This window comes from Haliotis cracherodii, unplaced genomic scaffold, assembly GCF_022045235.1.
Source record: "Haliotis cracherodii isolate W230 unplaced genomic scaffold, xgHalCrac1.p SCAF_17, whole genome shotgun sequence".
Classification (NCBI taxonomy): Eukaryota; Metazoa; Mollusca; class Gastropoda; order Lepetellida; family Haliotidae; genus Haliotis; species Haliotis cracherodii.
In genome coordinates, this window is record NW_027266272.1 from 25930000 (window position 1) to 25945882 (window position 15883).

At 38.8% G+C, this 15883-nt stretch overlaps 1 protein-coding gene across 1 annotated transcript in view; it reads right to left on the minus strand.

The window, feature by feature from the left end:
• LOC139465013 (uncharacterized) overlaps positions 1-3017 on the minus strand; it is a 58623-nt gene extending 55606 nt beyond the window's left edge. Inside the window, exons 1-2 of the mRNA XM_071246680.1 lie at positions 2961-3017; positions 556-722 (exon numbers count right to left, since the gene is read on the minus strand). Of these exons, the coding sequence (XP_071102781.1) occupies positions 556-688 (133 nt within the window). The 5' untranslated portion in view covers positions 689-722; positions 2961-3017. The remainder of the gene's footprint in view (positions 1-555; positions 723-2960) is intronic.
• Positions 3018-15883: the final 12866 nt, after the last annotated feature.

The following is a 15883-nucleotide window of genomic DNA, read 5'->3' on the forward strand; positions in this document are numbered from 1 at the left end:
ACTGCTCACCGGAAGTTGCCATGTGAATTCCAGACGGCTCACCAGAAGTTGCCTTGTGACCTTCAGACTGCTCACCGGAAGTGGCCATGTGACCTCCACACTGCTCACCAGAAGTTGCCATGTGACCTTCAGACTGCTCACCGGAAGTTGCCATGTGACCTCCAGACTGCTCACCGGAAGTGACCATGTGACCTTCAGACTGCTCACTGGAAGTGACCATGCGACCTTCAGACTGCTCACCGGAAGTGGCCATGTGACCTCCAGACTGCTCACCGGAAGTGACTATGTAACCTCCAGACTGCTCACCGGAAGTGGCCATGTGACCTTCATACTGCTCACCGGAAGTGGCCATGTGACCTCCAGACTGCTCACCGGAAGTGGCCATGTGACCTCCAGACTGCTCACCGGAAGTTGCCATGTGAATTCCAGACGGCTCACCAGAAGTTGCCTTGTGACCTTCAGACTGCTCACCGGAAGTGGCCATGTGACCTCCACACTGCTCACCAGAAGTTGCTATGTGACCTTCAGACTGCTCACCGGAAGTTGCCATGTGACCTCCAGACTGCTCACCGGAAGTGGCCATGTGACCTTCAGACTGCTCACCGGAAGTGACCATGTGACCTCCAGACTGCTCACCGGAAGTTGCCATGACCAGGTGGTGGCCACTGTCCTCGTCTGTACTGGCCATTACAAGTTCAGCTCTTCACATCACCATGAAGCATCTATGAAAATAGAGAGGAATCTAATCATGTTATGACAATAAGTCAAGCTGGTATGACAGTATGTAGCCTTGGGATCTGAAGCACGAGGGCCCAAGGTTGTAGGTAACCTTATCAGTGTCCCTGAGACTTGAACAAAATATTGTATGATACATAAGAGAAAGATATACCCTTTGAGATAATGAAAAATACCTATACCTTTCAAGATATTTTTCAATGACAAATAGACTCCAGATACTTCTGATGAAGGACATTTCTTCCTATATTTGAATTTATGAACATGATGGAAGATATGCTTTTATCTTCCTGCTGTTGAAATATTTCTACATCTTGCGCATTTGAGTTTCATAATTTCACGACGTGCAATGGAGCGCGGATTGGGGGCTCCCTTGTCAGGGGATGACTTATGTAAAGTTTCAACTACTTTCGCGGAGGAAGCACAATCATGGTTATTTAATTAGTGTCAAGCGCTTCACTGAGTACCTCCTTTGTTGTTGAACAATGATTGTAACTGTGTTACACATTGTTCTGTTGAGACTCGATACACGCTCATTGCATTGTGATTGGACAGTGATAAGTCTGAAATGTAGTACTATTTAATGTTAGCAGTTTGGGGGAAGTGACAATATTCAGATGCTAGTGTGATACTTCCTGAATACCATGGAATGTGATAGTATGTCATAGAAACATAGTGGAATATTCTAAGTTGTGTGGGCACTGAGTAAAATTTTCCAGTGGCAAGTTAGACTGTATGTAAGGTCACAAGAGTGTGTTCAATCAAGACCAGCTTTCATGTAAAGATCAATCATCACCCTGGACTCCATGTCGAGGCCATCTCAGAAACTTGATCACTGTCGTTGGTGGGTAAATATGTAATTATCACAGACCTTTTCTATCACAACTGTATTTTTGTATTTGATACTGACCACTGCCATCATATATACTGCCACCGAATATTGTACTACCACTCTACTGTGTACTGGCATTGTATCGTAATTGCTAGGCAGTAATTTGTATTGATTGGTTAACCTAGTTATTTTTGTAATACATTTGTTGTATACCACTTGTTGTTTGTTTGGTGGTTTCACACTAAATTCTTTGAAGTACAGTTTTCTGGGTTAAAATATTGTTTACAGTTGGGAATGGACACATCACACAATGTTCCTTTATTCATTCCCTGATTTTCACCCACAGTGCAACACAAAACCTGCGGTATGGTGGTCTGCCTTCAGTTGCTGGCGATCTATAGCCTGTTTTTATAATGTAATGTTATGTATAGTGCTATTGATTTTAAGATTACATACTAGTTTTAAATTTATTTCTGTGATAAGTCTAGTTATTTTACTGTCCCTCGTTGGCAGGTGTTTTATATAAGTTTCAATATATGTATTATATTTAACTATTGATAGTCACGATATGGCTGAAATATTGCCGATGTGACTTAACATTTTAACTCACTCACTCACTCACAAAACTTGCGAAGAAACCTGGCAAAGAGGAACGGAACACTTGTACTTTCATGTGTTGCCTTATTTGTTTCTCTCAGTATATTTCTGTCTGGTTATTCTTCGTCCCACGGATTCCAAAAATACACTCTACACTAAGGCTGTTACGATTCACTCGCGTATTCGGTGAATCGAACCGTAACCATTCATGAATTGAATTCGTTATTCATGGCCACTAGAATTGAATATTTATGAATATGCTATCATGTATATTAACATACCCTGTACCTAAAAATCTCCATAACAACATATTATATGCATAGATTTCTTTCAATGACAACACTCTAATAATATTTAATTTGATAGTATTGTTTTCACTGGTCATTGTCGCTTTTGAACAGATACTAGTACATGGATAAGTGCCTTGCATAAATGTATAATTTATCAATAATTAACAAACCATGTAAAATAAATTATGATTTTATTGGTTCACAGAATAAAATAAATAATACATAAACTGCTGACTTGTTATTGTTATTGTGAATTAATATTCGTATTCGTTACCCTATATTCGTGATATGAATCGTATTTGCCTCATAGTGTATTCGTTGCAGCCCTACTCTACACATTACCAGGTGATTACAGAAGAAGAAGAAGAAAAATTGTTTATTTTTGTCTCACCCATGGTCACAAAATACATAACACCACAAAATAAAACATGGCCACCCATTCAGCGTTATGAGAGACATTTAACATATAAACAAATTATTACATACATACTACTTAACACACTCACCACGCAAGACGTTTCAGAACAGCCTGCAAGTCTTTAGCAAGTTGAGAAGTAAACGTGGCTGAGGGCAGATACTTGACACCTGCCAACAAGCACGAACAATAATTCGCAGGAAGAAAATCGATAATGTGCATCACGATATACATGTATACACAGCTGCTGGGCTGCAAGACTAAGGCCGATAAATATTGAAATGTAGTACTCTAAGTTCATTCATTCATGAGTTGGTCACGTTTTCAAACTGTACCAAACTGTCGACCTGTCGCTTGATTTGTAAGCACTGAAATAACACATATATATCAGCTAATCAGTTATTAATCTGTGTAAGGGAATACACTTGGCATTTGATGTCGGAGCAAAGAAGCAATAATCGCCTTGATACATTTAATTTCTTAAAGTCGGGAAGGAAAAACAATAATTACGTCTATTTTTATGTGACATTCTCAATTGTTCTCATGTACATCTACTTTCTACAAAGAATACATTATTCAAACAATATTTTTTGAAGCTTTAATCAATATATTGATGAACAATTAAACATTGAAACAGAGTGATCTCCCCTTATCGAGTACTCGAGTCCTTGATAACGGACTCGAGTCCCAGTAAAACCGACCCGGCCCCGAGTACTCGAGTACTCGTTGAAGCCCTAATCTGTAAATATTGTTTTGTTGTTAATAATAATTATGTTCTAGCTGAAAACCGTTATCATTGAATTTCGATTTAGAAGCTTCAATTGGGGTAGGAATCTGTAGTCAGGTGACAGCGATTATTGAACGAAGCAAATCACAAAACGCTTCGCTATATCGGCGTTTGGATCTGTACCATATATTCGTGTCATTAAACAAAAAAGTGTTCCTCGGTGGATTTTAGGTGTTTGTATTAAAAAAATATTATTGAATCCCTAAGGACAAATTAATAAGGTAGCATTATGGTACATGCCATCAGTATTTCAAGTAAATATAAAACGTCAACGCCAGAGAATAACCAGTCTCGATTATCGGCCCAAACAGATTCCATTGGACGTAAAAGTCAAAATGGCGGTTACAGTGATGTGAATGGATCACTGAAAATCTGTTCGGGGAAAGCATAAACCTGTTCAATAAACTTCTTAGTTATCTAGATATCGCAAATTCGACTTTATAACCATCTCATAAAATACATTTTAAGATAAAACATCACGTATGTTATGATTCTAATTTTTCATATCTGTGAATATTGTTTTGTTGTTAATAATTTAATGTGAACTTGACTTGACCCTTTAGGTCAGCTGGCTGGAGGAGGTGAGGTGAGGTGAGGTGGGGTGAGGTGGGGTGAGGTGAGGTGAAGTGAGGTGAGGTGAAGTAAGGTAAGGTGTGGTGAGGTGAGGTGAGGTGAGGTGAGGTGAGGTGAGATGGGATTCAACGTCGCCTCCAAGATTTTGCACTGAAATAGCAACGTGCATGCGCGCGGGTGTGTGTGGCTGCATGTACTAGTCCGGAGAGATGCCGATTTTATAGTGCTAGCACACTGAGATACCATGCCGCAGTTTAACATGAATATCCCACTCAGACACACTATACTGACTCGGGGCCGATCAGTCCTTGTTTTAGTCCCTTAATGCCGAGCGCCAGACAGGGTAACAAGAAGTACCATCTTTTAACGTCTTTTGGTATGAGGCGGCCGGGGAATCGAACCTCGGACCTTCCGCCCTCTACAACTAGACCACGGAGTCGGTCTCTGGTCGGAGGCGATACAGGGTATTCATAAGACACATCTGCAATATTTATAATTATAATTTCAACCAGGTGTATTGGAATTCATGGGTGTCACGTGTTTGGACATGGACTGTACCTGTCTTTCCCCGAGTCCCCTTGTATTACCTTTCATGAAGTCTTTTGCTATTTCTAGGATTCGAAAGATTCCGCTGGACGACGACCTTTTGCAGATGAGGAAGGGCAGCAATCTCGACTTTACTCCCGACGTTACTCTCGACGTTACTCACCCGACTTTACTCCCGACTTTACCCCTCATCCACGTTCGTTTGTTGTTGAACGCTGAACAAAATCTGACACTTTGCATATAGAGATTATTAGCCAAGTGGTTTTCGTTATCTTCAACTTCATTGTTAGGAATGCATGTTTTGTTTATTCTGTGTATATATTGACAATGTGGAAACTCACTGGGCTAATAATCTCTGTATCACATAATGTCATTCTTAAATTAAAGGATGTTAAGTGGAGTAGATTTAGAAACCGAGTTTAACTACAATGTATGAGTGAACCGTCCAACGTTTTGTTTGTTTGTTGTTTTACGACGCACTCAGCAATACTCCAGCTATATCATGTATATGACGGTGGTCTGTAAATGATTGAGTATGGACCAGACCAGTGATTGACATAATGAGCATCGACCCACGCAACTGAGGTACGAAGACATTCATCAACCAAGTCAGCGAGATTGACCACCCGGTCCCGTTAATTGCCTCTTTCTGACCAATTCTAACCGAAACATGGGAGAATATAAAAGCTCACTATTAAAGTTATTTGAAACCCACTCCCGACATTACTCCCGAATTTACACCCGACGTTACCTTCCGACGTTACTCCCGACGTTACTCCCGAATGCGTGGATCGATGCTCATAATGTCAATCACTGGATTGTCTGGTCCAGACTCGATTATTTACAGACCGCTGTTATATAGCTGGAATATTGCAGAGTGCGGTACAAACAAACAAACATTGCAACAAACAAACAAGCAAACAAACAAACAAACAAACAAAACATGTGTACCACTTTGGTGAAACTGTGCCTTTTAGAATATAAACAACTTGGGTTACTGAGGCCCACCTGTCTTTCAGTCTCTTGTCCCGACGGTCGTTGTTCCCGGCTGCATACGCCATGACACGTTGGCGAAAACAAACTCGAACACTGCTCTGATATTATTTAATTTATTGTCTAAATTTCCAAATATGTATGTATGTAAAAATATGATTTGTAATAACCATAATAGTTATGGAATGAAATGTACAATTGTCTCGACAGTTTCATTTGTCGCATTTCTGTATCATTCGAAAATATAACTGACCCCACTGAACACTGTATATACACAACAACATAGGTAGGTGGAATTTTACATCCGTGTGAAAGGAAAGCCTTTGTTTCCATCCCACGCGAGCAGCCGCAGGCCACTTGAAATACTAGTACTTATTACCAAGAGAGTGGAATAAAATTACATCTTACGTCATCCCAAAGGGAAAGCAGGATTATGTATAGGCATATTCCATGATACCCAAAACTAATTCTCCTCATATAATACTCAAAACAAGTTAAGAACACCAACAACTTGAAGGCTGTGACAGATTGACTAGTCATATGAAAAAATGGGTATTCTTTAACTTCTTTTGAGTAGTATGAGTCAAGTGTATATGTAGATCGAATAACACATCTGCTTATCCCCTAACAAACGTTGTACAGTCCTGTACACTATAGTCAAGAATTCACGTTTCATAAAGGATCTCGCGTAGGCATTCCTGAGTAGGCTGATCTGTGTTCTGTCAGCCTATGATGAATCTACATTGGATGAATTTAACAGTGGTAGTTCTAAATATACACTCTTAATTGTATTCATAAACTACTCTATCACAAGCTACAGGCAGGGCATTATGCTTATAAATAGTTACCAAATAACTGTACAAGCACATTCAAGACACCATTGAACCACTTGGTCGTCATCTTTCCGACTCAAGGGAGGTAACTTACTATAAACGTCAGGTTTCTAGAAAACTGGACTTTTATGGTCAGTTAACTCCCTTTCCTCGTGAAGATGCATGGTAGTCAAAGGGAGCAGTTGGATGTCGGATAAATATTAATTATTTTAAGGTCACAGGTCTGCGTATTTTGTATTCGACAAAATAAACTTTTCAAGGAATTTATAAATTCAAGTCAACAAGTAACAACTCTGTCATATTTTACTCCGAAAATGAACGGCATGTCAATCGTTGGTATTAAAACGTGTTGAATATAGTGTCTAACTTGACATTTTCGAAGGCTCTGCGCATCTCCAACTTTATGTTGGATTCGCTTCACAAAGACGTCTCTGGGTTGTGGGCTTAACATCATTGCAGAAGGTGACATTGACCTGCTCCCCTATCTACAATGGTGGATATACGCTATACTCGTTATCCCGTTAGTCGCCTCTTGCGACAAGCATAGTCGCCTTTTACGGCAAGCATGGGTTGCTGAAGACCTATTCTACCCCGGATCTTCACTGGCCCTGACCATAATGTAATATGAATGCAACGTTGTTCTAGTTGTCTGAGGCCTTCATTAAAAATCATATCTCCTTTCTGTCACTGTTATGGATGGCATATGTTTTAGTCAAAGATGTTACCCTGTATATTATCTGTGTCATGTTTTGATCCACTGTCATATAACCAGTATGTGTGGTTTAGAGACAAGATGCGTGTGGCAGGGTGCATAAGGAGCTCCAGAAGTGGGAGCAAGGTCTGAGGTCGGAGATCCAACTGAAGGACAAGAAGTCCCAGATGTTACAGGAAGAGAAGGATGCCAACATCTTGCAGGTAGATCTACGTCCCAATGTCTGTATAGAAGGCTTGCTGGCTTGATGGGTTAAAACAGGTGCCTGTGCCCAATGCGTAAAAGCTTACCCCATGGGGATTCCGGGTTAGAATTGGTCCTTGCCAACAAATGCCGGTCGTAAGAGACAAATTAGTGGATCGGGTGGTCGGATGCAGTGATTTTGTTCATGGCGTGTCAACGTGCACTAAAGGCATGGATCGTTGCTCATAATATCAATCACTGGTTTGTCTGGTTTGACTTGATTCTTTACAGGCAGCGGTCGTATAGCTGATAGTAAAACAACAAAGAAAACAATTATGACCCTTGACATGATTCATTTGTATTTTATAATTAATGTCAAACTGGATAGATGGGGCCTACTCTTAACTGAGACCATGTACCCCACATATTTTTGATGTAGCGTTAAACAACTAATAAACAAACAAACAAACATCTCCAAAGTTCCCAGCACCCCAGGCTGGTCATAAAGAGACAGCTACGTGGATCAGATCTCACATTTGGTGACTTGATAGCATGTCTTGAAACTGTGGGTCAGTGCTCATGATGTCAACCACTAGTTTGTCTGGTCCAGACTCACATATTACAGGCTACCATCACTTTCCTGTGATGTTGCTGGCTGCAGCTTAAAACAACAAGCAAACAACATGGTGTCTTGATATAGCTGGAATATTGCTGACTGGACATAAAACAACGTCCATTCATTCACTAGTGTGTTGCAGGTGGTTTGACATTTTTTTCCTGTTGGAGCATATCTCTGACCTGCGTCGCTTTAGGCTTTTCTCCTACATTCATTAATTTGACATAGATGATCCTCCTACATCTACTAAGTCCTATACATGACCTAAGCGTGTGTATATATGATCTATACATGATCTAAGCATCTATGGCCTATACATAATCTAATCATGTGTACCATACATGGTCTAAGCATGTGTAGCCTGTACATGATCTAAGCATGTGTAGCCTATACATGATCTAAGCATGTGTAGCCTATACATGATCTAAGCATGTGTAGCCTATACATGATCTAAGCATGTGCAGCCTATACATGATCTAAACATCTATAGCCTATCCATAATCTAATCATGTGTACTATACATGGTCTAAGCATGTGTAGCCTATACATGATCTAAGCATGTATAGCCTATACATGATCTAAGCATGTGTATCCTATACATGATCTAAGCATGTGTATCCTGTACGTGATCTGAGCATGTGTGGCCTATACATGATCGAAGCATGTATAGCCTATACATGATCTAAGCATGTGTATCCTATTCATGATCTAAGCATGTGTATCCTATTTATAATCTAAGCATGTATAGCCTATACATGATCTAAGCATGTATAGCCTATACATGATCTAAGCATGTGTATCCTATTCATGATCTAAGCATGTGTATCCTATACATGATCTAAGCATGTGTATCCTATACATAATCTAAGCATGTATAGCCTATACATGATCTAAGCATGTGTATCCTATTCATGATCTAAGCATGTGCATCCTATTCATGATCTAAGCATGTATAGCCTATACATTATCTAAGCATGTATAGCCTATACATGATCTAAGCATGTGTATCCTGTTCATGATCTAAACATGTGTATCCTATTCATGATCTAAACATGTGTATCCTATTCATGATCTAAGCATGTGTATCCTATACATGATCTAAGCATGTGTATCCTGTACGTGATCTAAGCATGTGTAGCCTATACATGATCTAAGCATGTGTGTCCTATACATGATCTAAGCATGTATATACATGATCTATACATGATCTAAGAATGTGTAGCCTATTCATGATCTAAGCATGTGTAGCCTATACATGATCTAAGCATGTGTAGCCTATACATGATCTAAGCATGTGTAGCCTATACATGATCTTAGCATGTGTAGCCTATACATGATCTAAGCATGTGTAGCCTATACATGATCTAAGCGTGTATAGCCTGTACGTGATCTAAGCATGTATAGCCTATACATGATCTAAGCATGTGTATCCTATACATGATCTAAGCATGTATAGCCTATACATGATCTAAGCATGTGTATCCTATACATGATCTAAGCATGTGTATCCTGTACGTGATCTGAGCATGTGTGGCCTATACATGGTCGAAGCATGTATAGCCTATACATGATCTAAGCATGTGTATCCTATTCATGATCTAAGCATGTGTATCCTATTTATAATCTAAGCATGTATAGCCTATACATGATCTAAGCATGTATAGCCTATACATGATCTAAGCATGTGTATCCTATTCATGATCTAAGCATGTGTATCCTATACATGATCTAAGCATGTGTATCCTATATATAATCTAAGCATGTATAGCCTATACATGATCTAAGCATGTGTATCCTATTCATGATCTAAGCATGTGTATCCTATTCATGATCTAAGCATGTATAGGCTATACATGATCTAAGCATGTATAGCCTATACATGATCTAAGCAAGTGTATCCTGTTCATGATCTAAACATGTGTATCCTATTCATGATCTAAACATGTGTATCCTATTCATGATCTAAGCATGTGTATCCTATACATGATCTAAGCATGTGTATCCTGTTCGTGATCTAAGCATGTGTAGCCTATACATGATCTAAGCATGTGTGTCCTATACATGATCTAAGCATGTATATACATGATCTATACATAATCTAAGCATGTGTAGCCTATTCATGATTTAAGCATGTATAGCCTATACATGAGCTAAGCATGTGTAGCCTATACATGATCTAAGCATGTGTAGCCTATACATGATCTTAGCATGTATAGCCTGTACGTGATCTAAGCATGTGTAGCCTATACATGATCTAAGCATGTGTAGCCTACACATGATCTAAGCGTGTATAGCCTGTACGTGATCTAAGCATGTGTAGCCTGTACGTGATCTATGCATGTGTAGCCTATACATGATCTAAGCATGTATAGCCTATACATGATCTAAGCATGTGTAGCCTATTCATGAACTAAGCATGTGTATCCTATTCATGATCTAAGTATGTGTAGCCTATTCATGATCTAAGCATGTGTAGCCTATTCCTGAACTAAGCATGTGTAGCCTATTCATGATCTAAGTATGTGTAGCCTATTCATGATCTAAGGATGTGTAGCTTATTCATGATCTAAGCATGTGTAGCCTATTTATGATCTTAGGATGAGTATGTAGCGGCTAAGCATCTTATGCATGATCTATGCATGTGTAGCCTATACATGATCTAAGCATGTGTAGCCTATTCATGATCTAAGTATGTGTAGCCTATACATAATCTAAGCATGTGTAGCCTATACATAATCTAAGCATGTGTATACATGATCTAAGCATGTGTATCCTATTCATGATCTAAGTATGTGTAGCCTATTCATGATCTAAGTATGAGTATGTATGGGCTAAGCATCTTATGCATGATCTAAGCATGTATAGCCTATACATGATCTAAGCATGTGTAGCCTATTCATGATCTATACTCATTTTGTTTTACATTCATAGTGATAGTTGTTGTGAAAACATTATCTGTGATAAAAATCAATTTATGGTTGTGCAGCAAAATCGTTTGTATACTTTAATGTGTCTGTCATATAGGGCTTTACTACCCGGGTACCCATCCCCGTATACCTGGGTACCCGCTGTAGGTCTTACTAGGTCTCAAGAGGTCTCAAACTGTCTGATTCAGAAAAGTTTGACTGTAGCCCTGGCATAATGTGTTTAGATACACGTATAAAACGATTTGGTGTATACACTGAAGTTGACTGAAGTTATGTTTTTATTCAAACATAAAAATGTCAGAAGGAATGGGCGTAGTAGTCAGAAAGAACTGCGAACATTAGTGACTCGTAGTTTAAAGAAACAGTTCTAGATTACTTCTGTCTTTAAACAATATATCACGTGACTAACCACGGGTCCGGGTAGTCCTATCGGTACCCGGGTCCTACTCACTCAGTACCCACCCGACCCGAGTATCCGAGTTACCCGTCCCAGCCCTACTGTCATCCTTAGGTTTCCATTGTGATGAACTGTTGAAATAATAGTTGTATTTTGCCTGGGTGATTTGTATCTTGTGTTGCTAATGTCCTCAATGAACGCAAATAAGTTAAACATGCAAATACAAGGACAAATTCAGTTTTGAGATAACTTAAGAAATCTGGGTAAACTTGAATATTCTTTTTACAGTTTTTGAAAACTCGGTGAACTCACGAATATATAGCATTGAAAAGGCGACTGGAAGCAGAGAGAAAGTTTAAAACATAATTTTAAAGTGTTTCTCCTTTTACAAAATCAAGGCAAATTAACCCCATAGAGGCCCAGCAAATAATTAGAGATTTTTAGTGGAAAGGAAATTGCTTTTTCAGTCCACTCTAATTTGTTCTTCTCATAAACATGTATAAAGTAAGAAAAGAGTGATGCTGAATGCCCTCCTAAATTGATGTTTTAAAAGCATGTTTCTCTGGCCAGCTATGTACTTTATGTTAAGCTCAGGTCTGTACATATCACAAACAGGTGTATCATTTTATTGTGTTCCTGATAAAGGAAACAAGGTATCCCAGAGTTGAAGTGAGAGTTCTAAAATGAGTGAGTGAGTTGGGTTTAACGCCGCATTTAACATTATTACAGTTATATCACGGCGTGTCAGCTTAATGTGGGAGGAAAGCCCGATGTGATGCAGGCCTTAGACGTTTACCACTTCGGTGAAACCCATGAGCACGGGTATGGTGCTGACAAACCTAGAAACATAATTCGAACCCACAATCCTAGGTTTCTGGCATGCCCAAGGGACACAACTCTGCACAGCGAATCGCGGCCACCCGTGCCCCCAGTTCTAAAATGAATGGGAGTGTCTGCTGCAATTGCTGCGCGTCAGTTCCAAATGAAATTTCTGGGCTTTGAATACTCAATAACACCACAAGTCTAGAAACACATGATGTCTATAAAGTATCATCCTCATTTATCCAGTGTATTTGATCTATTATGGTATGTCCCCTGCACCCATTTCCCACCACGGCTTTGTTTCGGAAGCGACGTCACCACCTCCATTTCTCTTACGTAGTACTGAACTTCTCTCGGTGATTTGACGACTAATTCCACTGAACAGATATGTTTGTGTTCAAAATGGGTTCCAAACAAGGCTAAGGTAGCAGCATTAATCACAATAGACTAGATATAATACACTGGATAGTTGAGAATATTAGAGTATTTGAATGTACAGAAATTATTGAACTTGTTGAGAGAATGGTGAAAAAGGGACTACGATTTGTCACATCATGATGTTACTCACATGTAAATTTGTTTTTTTCCCAGGTTCAATGAATATGGATGTCTATATTTTTATAACAGTGATCAATATAATGTCTTTACGTTATGCAACATTTTTTTTTTTGCGAAGAGCATCAATCATAATATAAGATAGAAATAGTTTAAATTAATTTTGATTTTCCCTGATTGCTCTACATTTGATTAGAAAAATGAAATGCTACAAATATGTAATAACTCTTAAATAGTATTTCATCAAATGCGTTTTATATAGTATCTGGCCACTGCACACTCCTTCCCTGACAGAAGTAGATGCATGTCCATATTACTGTAATATATTAAACACACTTTACTTTTAACGGAATAAGCATTTATGTTAACCAGTCATACCGACCATACCAAGTAACTTTATACTAAATAAACACATACAAGACCATATTATTTCGACATACCAATGGTAAATGTTTTTGTGTGAACTTTAAAATAATAAATGTGAGGACTAAATAATCAGATGAACAATTTTGTCTTTGCAGGCAAATATTTGTTTCATGTTACTTACAGCAGTGTTGGAGGAATCTTCTGTGTAGGTAGTGCTAGTGTGTAGAACCTTGGGGTTGTCAGGGTAACTGAGTGGTTAGAGTGTTCACTTGGCTCCCCAAAGGCTCTGTTTCAATTCCCCACATGGGTGCTATAAGTGAATCCCATTTCTGGTGTCCCCAGCTGTGATATTGCTGGAATATCATGAAAAGCAGCTGAAACCCAATTCACTCATGCACTCACTCACTCATATTTAAGCTGGGAAACCATGAACTGAAATTCTAAAGTGACTTCAGTGACTGAACTGAAATATGTCTAATATGACATTGCAACAAAATTTTTGCTCTTGTTTATACACACACACACACACACACACACACACACACACACACACACACACACACTGGGGGAGAAAAGTTAATTGAAATACCATTCTGTTGTTAGGATATCTTCCTTAGGATTATATGGAACACACTCGTCTGATAAATCCAATAGCGTGGATCGATGCTCATTATATCAGTCACTGGATTGTCTGGTCCGGACTCGATTATTTACAGACCACTGTCACATAGCTGGAATATTGCTGAGTGCGGTGTTAAACAACAATCCAACCAATCAACCAAATCATCTGTTACATTGTTTGTTAACTTAATACATATCTTTTAAGTTATCATTGTTACTGCTGTAAAGTTCTACACGTGAAGATCTGGGGTAGAATAGGTCTTCAGCAACCATGCTTACCGTAAAAGGCGACTGCTTGTCGTAAAAGGCGACTAACAGGATCGGGTGGTCAGGCTCGCTGACGTGGTTGATGCATGCCATCGGTCCCAAATGCGTGGATCGATGCTCATGATGTCAATCACTGGATTGTCTGGTCCAGACTCGTTTATTTACAGACCGCCGTCATATAGCTGGAATATTACTACAGTGACTGTTCTTGTCAAATCTTCCTGTTTTGCTTTTCGGGGAAGGTTGCAGAGATTATCACAAGTGTTGCTGTGGTTGTCCTAAACTAGCAGCTATCAGTCCTTACAGCTACCATGTTGCTGGCTATGGTATACTGATTGTGATCAGAACCGATTTAATATATTGTTCAGCATTCAAGACTAGTATCTTATATTTATTACCTTCAAATAAAGGTCATTTGTAAATTTGAACTACATTTATATCTGTGTATGTGAGACGCTTGTTTAGGGACTTGTCATTTATTAGGGGGTGGGGGTCAGATTAATGGGGAGGGGGGTCAGATTAATGGGGTTGGGATTGAAAAATGACAGTGAAAGGTGGGACAGGACATGTAAAATGTTACTTAAAGGGGGGGGGGGGGGGGGTTACAGCACATTATGATACAGTCTTCAGATCAATCCAACCATACCTTGAATTCCTAAAATTCAATGATGTATTGTTGATGTTTAGAATTGAAAATGTATTCCATTGTAGAAGTGAATCACAGATGACAACAGATATTCCAACAGTTTGTTTAAAGAAATATATAGACAAAAAAAATGCCTCTCAGCGTACATTTGAAAAACTGGATGAAAATCTATTAATTTATTGTGACTTCTGTATTGTGTTTAATTCATCAGTTGCTATTAAATTCAAAATGATCTTTTCCAGTTTATTTGCATTGATTAATTATTGAAGGTGCATAATTATAAGCTTGAAAAGGCCTTGAATTTGGATGCCTAATTTTTAAGGCATTAACATTAACAATGCAAATGGCCTTGAATTTTGCATTTCTTGCAAAGCATATAAAAAAGGTCCAGCAAAATATTCTACATCAGCGATAGTATAATTCTCTTGCGATGTTTGTTTAGAGTGTCATTTGCAACAATTGTAATGGTAGATTTTCAGGCATCAAAGGAAATATTTATTGAAAGACTTATGTAGGCATGAAGAGAATCAGATCATTTTGGTTCATATGGATCTAGAATTTGGTTGTAGCCAATCTTTAATTTTATTTCATGCACGCATTGTTGGAACATGCCTTGTCTGACTGACTCACTGACGATGCTCACACAATCACTTCTTCCTGTTCAACGAAACCAATGCTGCCTGTCCACAATGCATATATTTATTTATTTGTACATGAAATAAAGACGTATTTAAACATTTATAAGTCTCTGTGTGTTTCATGTCATTCTGACATTTATTGATAGAAAAGGAGTAAAGTTAATTTATATCCCAACATACACCATGTAGTAAGCTAGGTGTTACTGCCTTTGTGGGTACAATGTGTGAAACCCCACCCCTAATAAAGGTGTTAAATAATGTATTTGGAAGATGCTATCAGGAGAGCCTGGATGAGAATTGGTACCCAGTTTTCTTTTTGTAAGAAGCGACTAAATAGGTTGGATGGTCAGCCCAGTGACTTGGTTGATAGAAATTCCTCGTACCCACAGGTGTGAATTGTTGCACACACAAGTTCAAGGATAATACTTTGGGCATCCCATCAGTTGTATTATTTTATATTTTTGACATCTCCACCGAAACTAAAAGAAACAAAAGCTTTTTCATACATCATACAATTCTTATGCTACATATT